Source organism: Eubalaena glacialis, chromosome 19, assembly GCF_028564815.1.
Source record: "Eubalaena glacialis isolate mEubGla1 chromosome 19, mEubGla1.1.hap2.+ XY, whole genome shotgun sequence".
NCBI classification, from domain to species: Eukaryota; Metazoa; Chordata; class Mammalia; order Artiodactyla; family Balaenidae; genus Eubalaena; species Eubalaena glacialis.
In genome coordinates, this window is record NC_083734.1 from 5,905,708 (window position 1) to 5,918,781 (window position 13,074).

Sequence of the window (13,074 nt, forward strand, 5' to 3'; positions counted from 1 at the left end):
TGCTTTAGGGTTCTCGCCTGTTTCACAACCCTTATCACCACGGAGACAGTGGGAATGATTCGGCTACTGGTTGAGAAGGAGGGAAATTCTAGGTGGGGTTCTTTAGGCCAAAGGTGGGTCGGCTGTGGGTCAGAATTGGGGCCACTGCAATGGGGCAGCTTTGTGGCTGAGGGACGCTGAGTTCATTTCACTTCCCCTGGGAATGGATTGGTCCTGTCCCTCTGTTCTGCCTTAAGAACCTGACACTGGGCCTGACTTCTATTTTGAAAGCCAGGTGACGGAGAGACAGGAAGCAGCTTCCGTCATGGGTACGTCCTCCATCACCTCTGATGGACTGGCTTCCCAGTGCTCCCAAGAGAGCTTCCATCTTCCTTCCACAGTATGTGTAATAAATTCATGAGAAAAGCTTACAAAGTGAGATTATACCCCAACAATGCCTGAGAAAAAGTACAGGCTAGAAAAAAGACTGGTGTTTGAAAAGGCAGTGGAATAAATTTTTTTTTTTTTTTTTTGGCATTCTTGGTCTGAAAAAGCACATTTTTGAATGCACTGCTGAAATCATGAACAGTCACTGAAGGTTGGTAAATATTACATCATCTATCTATATAGAAAAGACTCCTATTTGCTCTTGTTCGTTGTCACAGAAGTCTCCACTGCTTCTTTTTAATTCTCTCCGGCTTCTCCTCCTCCTCCTCCCCCTCCTCCCCCTCCTCCTTCTTTTGGATAATGTAAGTGTTTACGGTTGTGTGCCTTCCCCCACGGGGTTCCTACTGGTCTTCCTTAGCACGCTGCATCAGGCATCTACCACTGCTGTAAGTGGAGGTCCATGGGGGAATTCAAATTGAGATCCGTGACATCCAGGAAGTCGATGTTGAAGATGCTGGGACCGCCGGTGGGGAGGGAGCTGAAGCTCGGGGTGGAGCTGGGTGGCGTGATGTCCAGCCACTCCATGCTTTCCCAAGGAGATTCCGTGAAGCTTAAGGGCAGCCCACTGCTGTCCACGGACGAGGGTGAATACTGAGTCTGCATGGGGGAGAGAGGGCCCGGCAGGATCTCGTGCGCGTTGAAGAGGTCTTCCGCAGCCTTCCCGGAGAACCCATCCATCATCCCATCGAAAGGAGGCTCCTCGCTCCCGATTTTCAGAAGGGCGACGTCGCCCACCTTCCCCAAGGGGCTCTGGGAATTTAATAAGACTTCAAGGTGCTCGTTGCTGTCGGCGCCGTAGTGCTCGAAGGAGAGCTGGCCTCCTGCAGATGCTGGTTCAAAGGAAGCCGGGGGCTTGGGGAGGGCAGCAGAGGGGCTTCGAGAAGACCCAGGTATCTTTGGGACTTTCTGAAGACATGAATGATCCTCTCTGGCGTCAGCTGGCATTTCTGTTGGTAAAACACAATGGGAATTGTTCAATCCCTTCCGATCGAGCATGACACGTGCATGAATCTTTGGAATGAATGACTTACGTGTAGACACAGGAGATGGCCATGCTTCTCGGGTCACTGCTCATCACCCAGTCTCATCCCCAAACTGCTCTGTATATTCTCAGTTCTTCCCTTGGGTCTCTACTCAAACTCTCTCCAGCTGGAAATTCCACTCTGTGATTATTGAACGCTCAAAGCAGGTTCTTTTACCTGCTTCTTCACTGACACCTGGCTGTCCCCTGAGGACACTGCATCCTCCGTTACACCCTCACTGGGGGTTCCTTTGCTGCAGAGCCAGAAGATGGGTCATCAGGTCCTTTCCCATTGCCACGTTCTGATTGTCACTCCCCCTCATTCTTATTAACTCCTCAGTGGTTTTGAGGGTCATGGTGCTCTCCTTGCCCCCGCCCCCGACCCCCAGTCTCCTGGTCCCTCCTCCTCATCCACTGAAAACTCTACTTCCGGTTCATTGTTTTTCCCCCCCTTCAACTCTTGCCATCCTCTGTGACTTCAGCATCCCCAGAAGTGACCTGTTGTCCAGCTGGCCTCTCCGTTCCTTGACACTCCATCCCTCCAACCCAGGTGATTCCACCATTCCCACTCTGCTGGACACAGCCTGGACTTCGTTGTCCCCAAACAATGCATCCCCCTGAAAGCTCGATTTCGATCAATATCGCCAACTCTCTGTCCATCTCCTCCCATTCCTCTAGCTCACCTCATAAGGACCCCACGACAACAACTTTGCAGCCGGCTGGGGTCACCCCAACCTACCAACTCTGCTATTTTATCACCATCCATCAGCCCCTTCTGGTTTTTACTTCTTGTCCCGTCTATACTCGTGAGCCACCATTGTAATTACTCTCTCATAAATATCCTCAATCCCCTTGTCCTTTTCTCCCATCACCATACTCCCTTGGCAAAAGCCCACATCTGGATGAATCTTATCATCTGTTTTCTCTGAGCCTGCCCTGGATCGGCTGGACGTTCAAGAGAAAAATTACACAATGAAGCTGCCTGGTTTCTCTTTAACTTCATGATGTCAAGCCTACGAGTGGCACTTAATACTGCCTAGGGATCCTACTGTGTTTCTCCAGAAAACCCAATTCACTTGTGATCAGTTCATCACTGTTCTTCTTTCCTGGAACCTCCCGTGCTCCCCTCTTGCACCCCGACTCTTTGCAGACCTTGCCAACATACTTCACTAAAAATATAAGGGTGTCTGATAGGAACCCACTCATCTTTCCATTACGAAACTGACAACGATACATACACCTGTGCCCATCTTTTCCTTTTTCCCTCTTGTTACAATGGAAGAATTGCCTGTTTACTTGCTTTTTCCCCCATCTCCCCTACCACACCACAAACCCCCTAAAGGTGGAGACTTTGCCTGGTACAGCATTGAACCTAGTACGATGCCTGGCCACTTTCTCCCTGAAACTTTAAATGTTGTTACTTAAGGGCTCAGATCTGGAGTCTTTTCTTTCTATGCACATGTTCTCCTTACGTGATCCTACTCATTTGTGTGGTTTCAAATTTTAGGCACATACTATGTAATTTTTTAAAAAGAAATAGATGAATGACTTAAAAGGAGGCAAAAAGAACACGTTGATCATTTTTTACTTGAATGCCATGGGAACATGAATGGGCCATCAGTGGGAGATTACCAATTAAATTTCATTTTGAGTAGGTAGCACAAAACTTGCCTTATCTGCTTTCTTTTTATAATTAAGAAGAGGGGGACATTGGGATTAGAACAGTAGGGAGAAATGGTGTAGCAGGAGAAAACATTTAGGGAAACAGGGACTGAGCTGAAAGATGAAAACTGTTAAAATGACTGGTGAAAAATTTTCTGAGGACAACGGGACAAAGGCCGTGAGGAATCATCATCTATGTCTTCTACTCACGTTATCTCTGCTTCAAATGTGGACAGGAGGCTCAGAGGAAGTGACACTCAACCCTGAGACGACTTTTTGGTCCAGCTTACAACGAGCATCTGACCTTGATCCTAAGGGTTCGCACCCCAGAGTACATGCAGGTGCAGCGCATCCTGATGTCTTACCTCCACTTTCAATGAGGACATCCAGGAGTTCGTCCATCTGCTGACTCTGGGTCATTTGCTATTGCAAAGTAACCAAAGGAGAACAGAGAAGTTAAAAGATGGCAACCGCTTCTGTAGGAAATCATCAGAAGCAGCACAACAGGTTTTTGAACTAGGTTTGGCTAGGGTTTGTTTGTTTTTTTTTAATTGTGGTAAAATACACACAACATAAAATTTACCATCTCAACCATTTCAGAGTGTGCAGTTCAAGTGCATTAAGTTCATTCACATTGTTGTACCACCGTCACCACTGTCCAGCTCCAGAACTTGTTTCATCTTGCAAAACTGAAACTCTGTCCCCATTAAACACTAACTCTCCATTGCATCCTCCCCCAGCCCCTGGCACCCACTGTTCTATTTTCTGTCCCTCTGAATTTGACGACTCTGAGTACCTCAGATAAGTGGATTGATACAGCATTTTTCCCTTTACAGCTGGATTATTTCACTTAGCATAGTGTCTTCAAGGTGTATCCATGCTGTATGTATCATGTGTCAGAATCTCCTTCCTTGTGAATGCTGAATAATATTCACTGCATGTACACAATATGTATTTGGTTTACCCATACATCCATCAATGGTTTATCCATTCATCCATTCAACCAACTTGGGTTGCTTCCACCTTTTGGCCTTTGTGAATAATGCGGCTATGAATATGGGTGTAACTGACTAAAGGTTTTTGAACCATGTGTGATTAAAGCTCAGTATGAATTTTGGACAGGAAACAATCTACCACAACAAGAGAAGGGGAAAAGGAAGCAGAATGCTCCCCAGCCCAGAGTTCTTCAGAGTGAATTCAGTTGTTTGAGAAGTTTCCATCCCAGGAGATGGGCACCTTAACACATAGATAGTATGGCCATTTTTATCACTTTCAAGTGACTTGGGTAGGACACAAAACAAGCCTCAACAAATTTAAGAGGACAGAAGTTAGTTCAAGCATCTCTTCCGATCACAATGGCATGAAACTAGAAATCAACCACAGAAAAAGAAATGGGAAAAAAATGCTTACGTGGAGACTAAACTACATGCTACTAAAAAACCAATGGGTCAACGATGAAATCGAAGAGGACATTTAAAAATACCCAGAGAAAAGATGGCGGAAGAGTAAGACACGGAGATCACCTTCCTCCCCACAGATACATGAGAAATACATCTACACGTGGAACTGCTCCTACAGAACACCCACTGAACGCTGGCAGAAGACGTCAGACCTCCCAAAAGGGAACAGACGCCCTCAGGCAACCTACATGCAGAGGCGGGTCCAAATCCAAAGCTGAACCCCGGGAGCTGTACGAACAAAGAAGAGAAAGGGAAATCTCTCCCAGCAGCCTCAGAAGCAGCGGATTAAAGCTCCACAAACAACTTGATGTGCCTGCATCTGTTGAATACCTGAATAGACAACGAATCATCCCAAATTTAGGAGATGGACTTTGGGAGCAGGATATATTAACTTTTCCCCTTTTCCTTTTTTTGTGAGTGTAGATGTGTATGCTTCTGGGTGAGATTTTGTCTGTATAGCTTTGCTCTCACCGTTAGTCCTAGGGTTAGGTCCGTCCGTTTTTTTTTTTTTTTTTTTTTTTGGCTTAAAAAATTTTTTTTTCCCTAATAAATGTTTTCTTAATAATTTTTTCCTTATTTTCTATTTTTAAAAAAATTTTTAATAAGTTTTTTCATATTTTTTATTTTAAAAAATTAAAAAATTTTTTTTCTTAATAAATTTTTTCTAAATAATTTTTTTCTTATTTTTAGTATAAAAAATTAATAAATCTATTTTTAAAAATTAAAAAAAAAATTTTTTTCTTAATAAATTTACTCTTAATAATTTTTTTTCTTATTTTTTATTATAATTGCTTTATTTTATTTTATTTTATCCTCTTTTTTTCTTTCTTTCCATTTTTTCTCCCTTTTATTCTGAGCCGTGTGGATGAAAGGCTCTTGGTGCTCCAGCCAGGCATCAGGGCTGTGCCTCTGAGGTGGGAGAGCCAACTTCAGGACACTGGTCCACAAGAGACCTCCCAGCTCCACGTAATACCAAACGGCGAAAATCTCTCACAGATCTCCATCTCAACATCAAGACCCAGCTTCACTCAACGACCAGCAAGCTACAGTGCTGGACACCCTATGCCAAACAACTAGCAAGAGAGGAACACAGCCCCATCCATTAACAGAGAGGCTGCCTAAAATCATAATAAGGCCACAGACACCCCAAAACACACCACCAGACGTGGACGAACCCACCAGAAAGACAACATCCAGCCTCATCCACCAGAACACAGGCACTAGCTCCCTCCACCAGGAAACCTACACAACCCACTGAACCAACCTTAGCCACTGGGGACAGATACCAAAAACAACGGGAACTACGAACCTGCAGCCTGTGAAAAGGAGACCCCAAACACAGTAAGATAAGCAAAATGAGAAGACAGAAAAACACACAGCAGATGAAGGAGCCGGGTCAAAACACACCAGACCTAACAAATGAAGAGGAAATAGGTAGTCTACCTGAAAAAGAATTCAGAATAATGATAGTAAGGATGATCCAAAGTCTTGGAAATAGAATAGACAAAATGCAAGAAACATTTAACAAGGACGTAGAAGAACTAAAGAGGAACCAAGAAACGATGACAAGCACAATAAATGAAATTAAAAATACTCTAGATGGGATCAATAGCAGAATAACTGAGGCAGAAGAACGGATAAGTGACCTGGAAGATAAAATGATGGAAATAACTACTGCAGACCAGAATAAAGAAAAAAGAATGAAAAGAACTGAGGACAGTCTCAGAGACCTCTGGGACAACATTAAACGCACCAACATTCGAATTATAGGGGTCCCAGAAGAAGAAGAGAAAAAGAAAGGGACTGAGAAAATATTTGAAGAGATTATAGTTGAAAACTTCCCTAATATGGGAAAGGAAATAGTTAATCAAGTCCTGGAAGCACAGAGAGTCCCATACAGGATAAATCCAAGGAGAAACACACCAAGACACATATTAATCAAACTATCAAAAATTAAATATAAAGAAAACATATTAAAAGCAGCAAGGGAAAAACAACAGATAACACACAAGGGCATCCCCATAAGGTTAACAGCTGATCTTTCAGCAGAAACGCTGCAAGCCAGAAGGGAGTGGCAGGATATACTTAAAGTGATGAAGGAGAAAAACCTACAACCAAGATTACTCTACCCAGCAAGGATCTCATTCAGATTTGATGGAGAAATTAAAACCTTTACAGACAAGCAAAAGCTGAGAGAGTTCAGCACCACCAAACCAGCTTTACAACAAATGCTAAAGGAACTTCTCTAGGCAAGAAACACAAGAGAAGGAAAACACCTACAATAACAAACCCAAAACATTTAAGAAAATGGGAATAGGAACATACATATCGATAATTACCTTAAATGTAAATGGATTAAATGCTCCCACCAAAAGACACAGACTGGCTGAATGGATACAAAAACAAGACCCATATATATGCTGTCTACAAGAGACCCACTTCAGACCTAGAGACACATACAGACTGAAAGTGAGGGGATGGAAAAAGATATTCCATGCAAATGGAAATCAAAAGAAAGCTGGAGTAGCAATTCTCATATCAGACAAAATAGACTTTAAAATAAAGACAATTACAAGAGACAAAGACGGACACTATATAATGATCAAGGGATCGATCCAAGAGGAAGGTATAACAATTGTAAATATTTATGCACCCAACATAGGAGCACCTCAATACATAAGGCAAATACTAACAGCCATAAAAGGGGAAATCGACAGCAACACAATCATAGTAGGGGACTCTAACACCCCACTTTCACCAATGGACAGATCATCCAAAATGAAAATAAATAAGGAAACACAAGCTTTAAATGATACATTAAACAAGATGGACTTAATTGATATTTATAGGACATTCCACCCAAAAACAACAGAATACACATTTTTCTCAAGTGCTCATGGAACATTCTCCAGGATAGATCATATCTTGGGTCACAAATCAAGCCTCGGTAAATTTAAAAAAACTGAAATCGTATCAAGTATCTTTTCCGACCACAACGCTATGAGACTAGATATCAATTACAGGAAAAGATCTGTAAAAAATACAAACACATGGAGGCTACACAATACACTACTTAATAACGAAGTGATCACTGAAGAAATCAAAGGGGAAATCAAAAAATACCTAGAAACAAATGACAATGGAGACACGACGATCCAAAACCTATGGGATGCAGCAAAAGCAGTTCTAAGAGGGAAGTTTATAGCAATACAAGCCTACATCAAGAAACAGGAAACATCTCGAATAAACAACCTAACCTTGCACCTAAAGCAATTAGAGAAAGAAGAACAAAAAAACCCCAAAGCTAGCAGAAGGAAAGAAATCATAAAGATCAGATCAGAAATAAATGAAAAAGAAATGAAGGAAACAATAGCAAAAATCAATGAAACTAAAAGCTGGTTCTTTGAGAAGATAAACAAAATTGATAAACCATTAGCCAGACTCATCAAGAGAAAAAAGGAGAAGACTCAAATTAATAGAATTAGAAATGAAAAAGGAGAAGTAACCACTGACACTGCAGAAATACAAACGATCATAAGAGATTACTACAAGCAACTCTATGCTAATAAAATGGACAACCTGGAAGAAATGGACAGATTCTTAGAAATGCACAACCTGCCGAGACTGAACCAGGAAGAAATAGAAAATATGAACAGACCAATCACAAGCACTGAAATTGAAACTGTGATTAAAAATCTTCCAACACACAAAAGCCCAGGACCAGATGGCTTCACAGGCGAATTCTATCAAACATTTAGAGAAGAGCTAACACCTATCCTTCTCAAACTCTTCCAAAATATTGCAGAGGGAGGAACACTCCCCAACTCATTCTACGAGGCCACCATCACCCTGATACCAAAACCAGGCAAAGATGTCACAAAGAAAGAAAACTACAGGCCAATATCACTGATGAACATAGATGCAAAAATCCTCAACAAAATACTAGCAAACAGAATCCAACAGCACATTAAAAGGATCATACACCATGATCAAGTGGGGTTTATTCCAGGAATGCAAGGATTCTTCAATATACGCAAATCAATCAACGTGATACATCATATTAACAAATTGAAGGAGAAAAACCATATGATCATCTCAATAGATGCAGAGAAAGCTTTCGACAAAATTCAACACCCATTTATGATAAAAGTCCTGCAGAAAGTAGGCATAGAGGGAACTTTCCTCAACATAATAAAGGCCGTATATGACAAACCCACAGCCAACATTGTCCTCAATGGTGAAAAACTGAAACCATTTCCACTAAGATCAGGAACAAGACAAGGTTGCCCACTCTCACCACTATTATTCAACATAGTTTTGGAAGTGTTAGCCACAGCAATCAGAGACGAAAAAGAAATAAAAGGAATCCAAATCGGAAAAGAAGAAGTAAAGCTGTCACTGTTTGCAGATGACATGATACTATACATAGAGAATCCAAAAGATGCTACCAGAAAACTACTAGAGCTAATCAATGAATTTGGTAAAGTAGCAGGATACAAAATTAATGCACAGAAATCTCTTGCATTCCTGTATACTAATGATGAAAAATCTGAAAGTGAAATTAAGAAAACACTCCCGTTTACCATTGCAACAAAAAGAATAAAATACCTAGGAATAAACCTACCTAAGGAGACAAAAGACCTGTATGCAGAAAATTATAGGACACTGATGAAAGAAATTAAAGATGATACAAATAGATGGAGAGATATACCATGTTCTTGGATTGGAAGAATCAACATTGTGAAAATGACTCTGCTACCCAAAGCAATCTACAGATTCAATGCAATCCCTATCAAACTACCAATGGCATTTTTCACAGAACTAGAACAAAAAATTTCACAATTTGTATGGAAACACAAAAGACCCTGAATAGCCAAAGCAATCTTGAGAACGAAAAATGGAGCTGGAGGAATCAGGCTCCCTGACTTCAGACTATATTACAAAGCTACAGTAATCAAGACAGTTTGGTACTGGCACAAAAACAGAAATATAGATCAATGGAACAGGATAGAAAGCCCAGAGATAAGCCCACGCACATATGGTCACCTTATCTTTGATAAAGGAGGCAAGCATATACAGTGGAGAAAAGACAGCCTCTTCAATAAGTGGTGCTGGGAAAATTGGACAGGTACATGTAAAAGTATGAAATTAGAACACTCCCTAACACCATACACAAAAATAAACTCAAAATGGATTAAAGACCTAAGTGTAAGGCCAGACACTATCAAACTCTTAGAGGAAAACATAGGCAGAACACTGTATGACATAAGTCACAGCAAGATCCTTTTTGACCCAGGTCCTAGAGAAATGGAAATAAAAACACAAATAAACAAATGGGACCTAATGAAACTTAAAAGCTTTTGCACAGCAAAGGAAACCATAAACAAGACCAAAAGACAACCCTCAGAATGGGAGAAAATATTTGCAAATGAAGCAACGGACAAAGGATTAATCTCCAAGATTTACAAGCAGCTCATGCAGCTCAATAACAAAAAAACAAACAACCCAATCCAAAAATGGGCAGAAGACCTAAATAGACATTTCTCCAAAGAAGATATACAGATTGCCAACAGACACATGAAAGAATGCTCAACATCATTAATCATTAGAGAAATGCAAATCAAAACTACAATGAGGTATCATCTCACACCGGTCAGAATGGCCATCATCAAAAAATCTACAAACAATAAATGCTGGAGAGGGTGTGGAGAAAAGGGAACACTCTTGCACTGTTGGTGGGAATGTAAATTGATACAGCCACTATGGAGAACAGTATGGAGGTTCCTTAAAAAACTAAAAATAGAACTACCATATGACCCAGCAATCCCACTACTGGGCATATACCCTGAGGAAACCATAATTCAGAAAGAGTCATGTACCAAAATATTCATTGCAGCTCTGTTTACAATAGCCAGGACATGGAAGCAACCTAGGTGTCCATCATCGGATGAATGGATAAAGAAGATGTGGCACATATATACAATGGAATATTACTCAGCCATAAAAAGAAATGAAATGGAGGTGTTTGTAATGAGGTGGATGGAGTTAGAGTCTGTCATACAGAGTGAAGTAAGTCAGAAAGAGAAAAACAAATACAGTATGCTAACACATATATATGGAATCTAAGGAAAAAAAAAAAAAAAAAAAAAAAGAGGTCATGAAGAACCTAGTGGCAAGATGGGAATAAAGACACAGACCTACTAGAGAATGGACTTGAGGATATGGGGAGGGGGAGGGGTGAGATGTGACAGGGTGAGAGAGTGTCATGGACATATATACACTACCAAATGTAAAATAGATAACTAGTGGGAAGCAGCCGCATAGCACAGGGAGATCAGCTCGGTGCTTTGTGACCACCTAGAGGGGTGGGATAGGGAGGGTGGGAGGGAGGGAGATGCAAGAGGGAAGAGATATGGCAACATATGTATATGTGTAACTGATTCACTTTGTTGTAAAGCAGAAGCTAGCACACCATTGTAAAGCAATTATACTTCAATAAAGATGTTTAAAAAAAATAAAAATAAAAATAAAAAAAATAAAAAAATAAAAAAATAAAAATACCCAGAGACAAATGACAGTGAAAACACAACTGTACAAAATCTATGGGATGCTGCAAAAGCAGTTCTTAGAGGGAAATTCATAGTGATACATGCCTTCCTCAAAAAAACAAGAAAATTCTCAACTTACCACCTAAAAGAACTGGAAAAAGAACAAACAAAACCTAAAGTCAGCAGAAGGAAGGAAGAATTAAAGAACAATAGGAAAAAATCAATAAAACCAAAGGCTGGTTCTTTGGAAGGGTAAACAAAATTGACAAACCTCTGGCCAGGCTCACCAAGAAGAAAAGAGAGAGAACCCAAATAAACAAAATAAGAAATGAGGTGACTCGGATCTGCCTCCCATTTGGGCGCTGAGGATGTGACCCAAGAATGTGGTTCACATTTCTCTAGTTCCTCATTGCGATAGCTTGTGGAACCTATCAACATTTGTAGGGACTACACCTTCCCCTCTGGCTCATCTGAGTTGTGAAGCAGAGTCCGTTTACGGAAGTCCACTTTGCCTGGCTTTCTTTTTTTTCTTTTGAAACCAAGAAGGATCCGTTGATGTTTACAGATACCAGGGGACAGGAATGGGGAGAACAGAGGCATATATTGATCCCACTCTTCTGAGAGCCGGGTCCTAATAAACACAGGCATCAATGATCAACGTGGGTGAGAGCACTGCTTAGAGAATGAATCATTTGCATTAAATGCCTACAAGGTCTGGCAGGTAATGTAAATGAGCCAAACACAGAGCAAGAGGGAGAGGGGTAGAGGCTAGAACACATGTTCTGGTCCAAGGAGGCGACGATACTTTGTTTCAGGCAATGGTTGTCTGGCAGAGATGTGCCTCCAGGGTTGCCAGTTCTCTGATTTTTTTTCAGAAATGGGAAAGCCTGCGTTTTGCATAAAATTTCCCGATATTTAAAACACTCTCTCATCCAAATGAAACCTAACTGCAGGCTGATTTTGCTCTGCGGGATACCAGGGTGCAGCAACTGATGGAGATGGTATTTTCTGGGTTGAGCACAGACGGAGGGCCATCTGATACTTTATCCACGTTCAGACCATTTGAAATATAAGATCACTCATTGCTGTTTTGTTTTGTTTTGTTTTTTTACTTATTATTTGAAGAATTTCCAAACATAAATGGAAGTGGAGGCTACAACAAACCTCCATGATTACCCAGCTTCTACAACCATTCATATTTTACTAGGATCACTGAATTTTGAAGCTAGGAAGAAACTTAGAAATGACTGGCCCAGCAATTACTCTCATATATTTGAGTACCTATCCCATGTCTGGACAGTGTGATAAATGCTGCATCATCTGAAATGATGGAGGCAGTAGGTATTGCCTCCATTTTATGTAAGAGAAGTTGAATACTTGCCCAACGGTAGTGGGAGAGGCAGCTGGCACCGAGCCCAGGCATCTGGGCGCCCAGCCAACCTCTTCTCTCTCTGCCTCTGGCAGCATCTGTACACACACAACACCTCCCCACAACGAGCATCTAGACATTTTGCTCATTCCAGCAGGGAGGTGACAGACACGCTCAACAACAGAATCTCCACGCGTGAAGCCGCATCACGTAAAACCACGTCCACTGAGTCAGCCTACTCTTCCGTAAAGACCAAATCGTGTACTTACCTGCTTTACTGCATCTTCATAGGATGGAGGCTGGCTTATCTCTGAAACTGCTGAAGTTGACTTAGAAAAAGTTGGGGATGGAATTGAAAACTTTGGCCCTGACTTATCAGAAGAGTGTAAACCAGCCATCTGGGTGAGTAAAACGCAGAGAAAGACAATCAATCCATGCGTCGGAAATGGTACAGCTTCTGTTTTAGAAACTACAGGCTAAATTCTGCAAACATTGACTTAAGGGAAAACAAAAGCTGGGGCTTAAATATATGTTACATATATATCACAGATACATATTAACAATGGTACACATCACTATGGACCCAAA

General features: G+C 41.3%; 1 protein-coding gene across 1 annotated transcript in view; it reads right to left on the reverse strand.

Annotated features, from left to right (window-relative positions):
* Positions 1 to 801: 801 nt before the first annotated feature.
* MYOCD (myocardin) overlaps positions 802 to 13,074 on the reverse strand; it is a 254,043-nt gene continuing 241,770 nt past the window's right edge. The window contains exons 12-14 of the mRNA XM_061175437.1: positions 12,756 to 12,884; positions 3,475 to 3,532; positions 802 to 1,373 (exon numbers count right to left, since the gene is read on the reverse strand). Of these exons, the coding sequence (XP_061031420.1) occupies positions 802 to 1,373; positions 3,475 to 3,532; positions 12,756 to 12,884 (759 nt within the window). The remainder of the gene's footprint in view (positions 1,374 to 3,474; positions 3,533 to 12,755; positions 12,885 to 13,074) is intronic.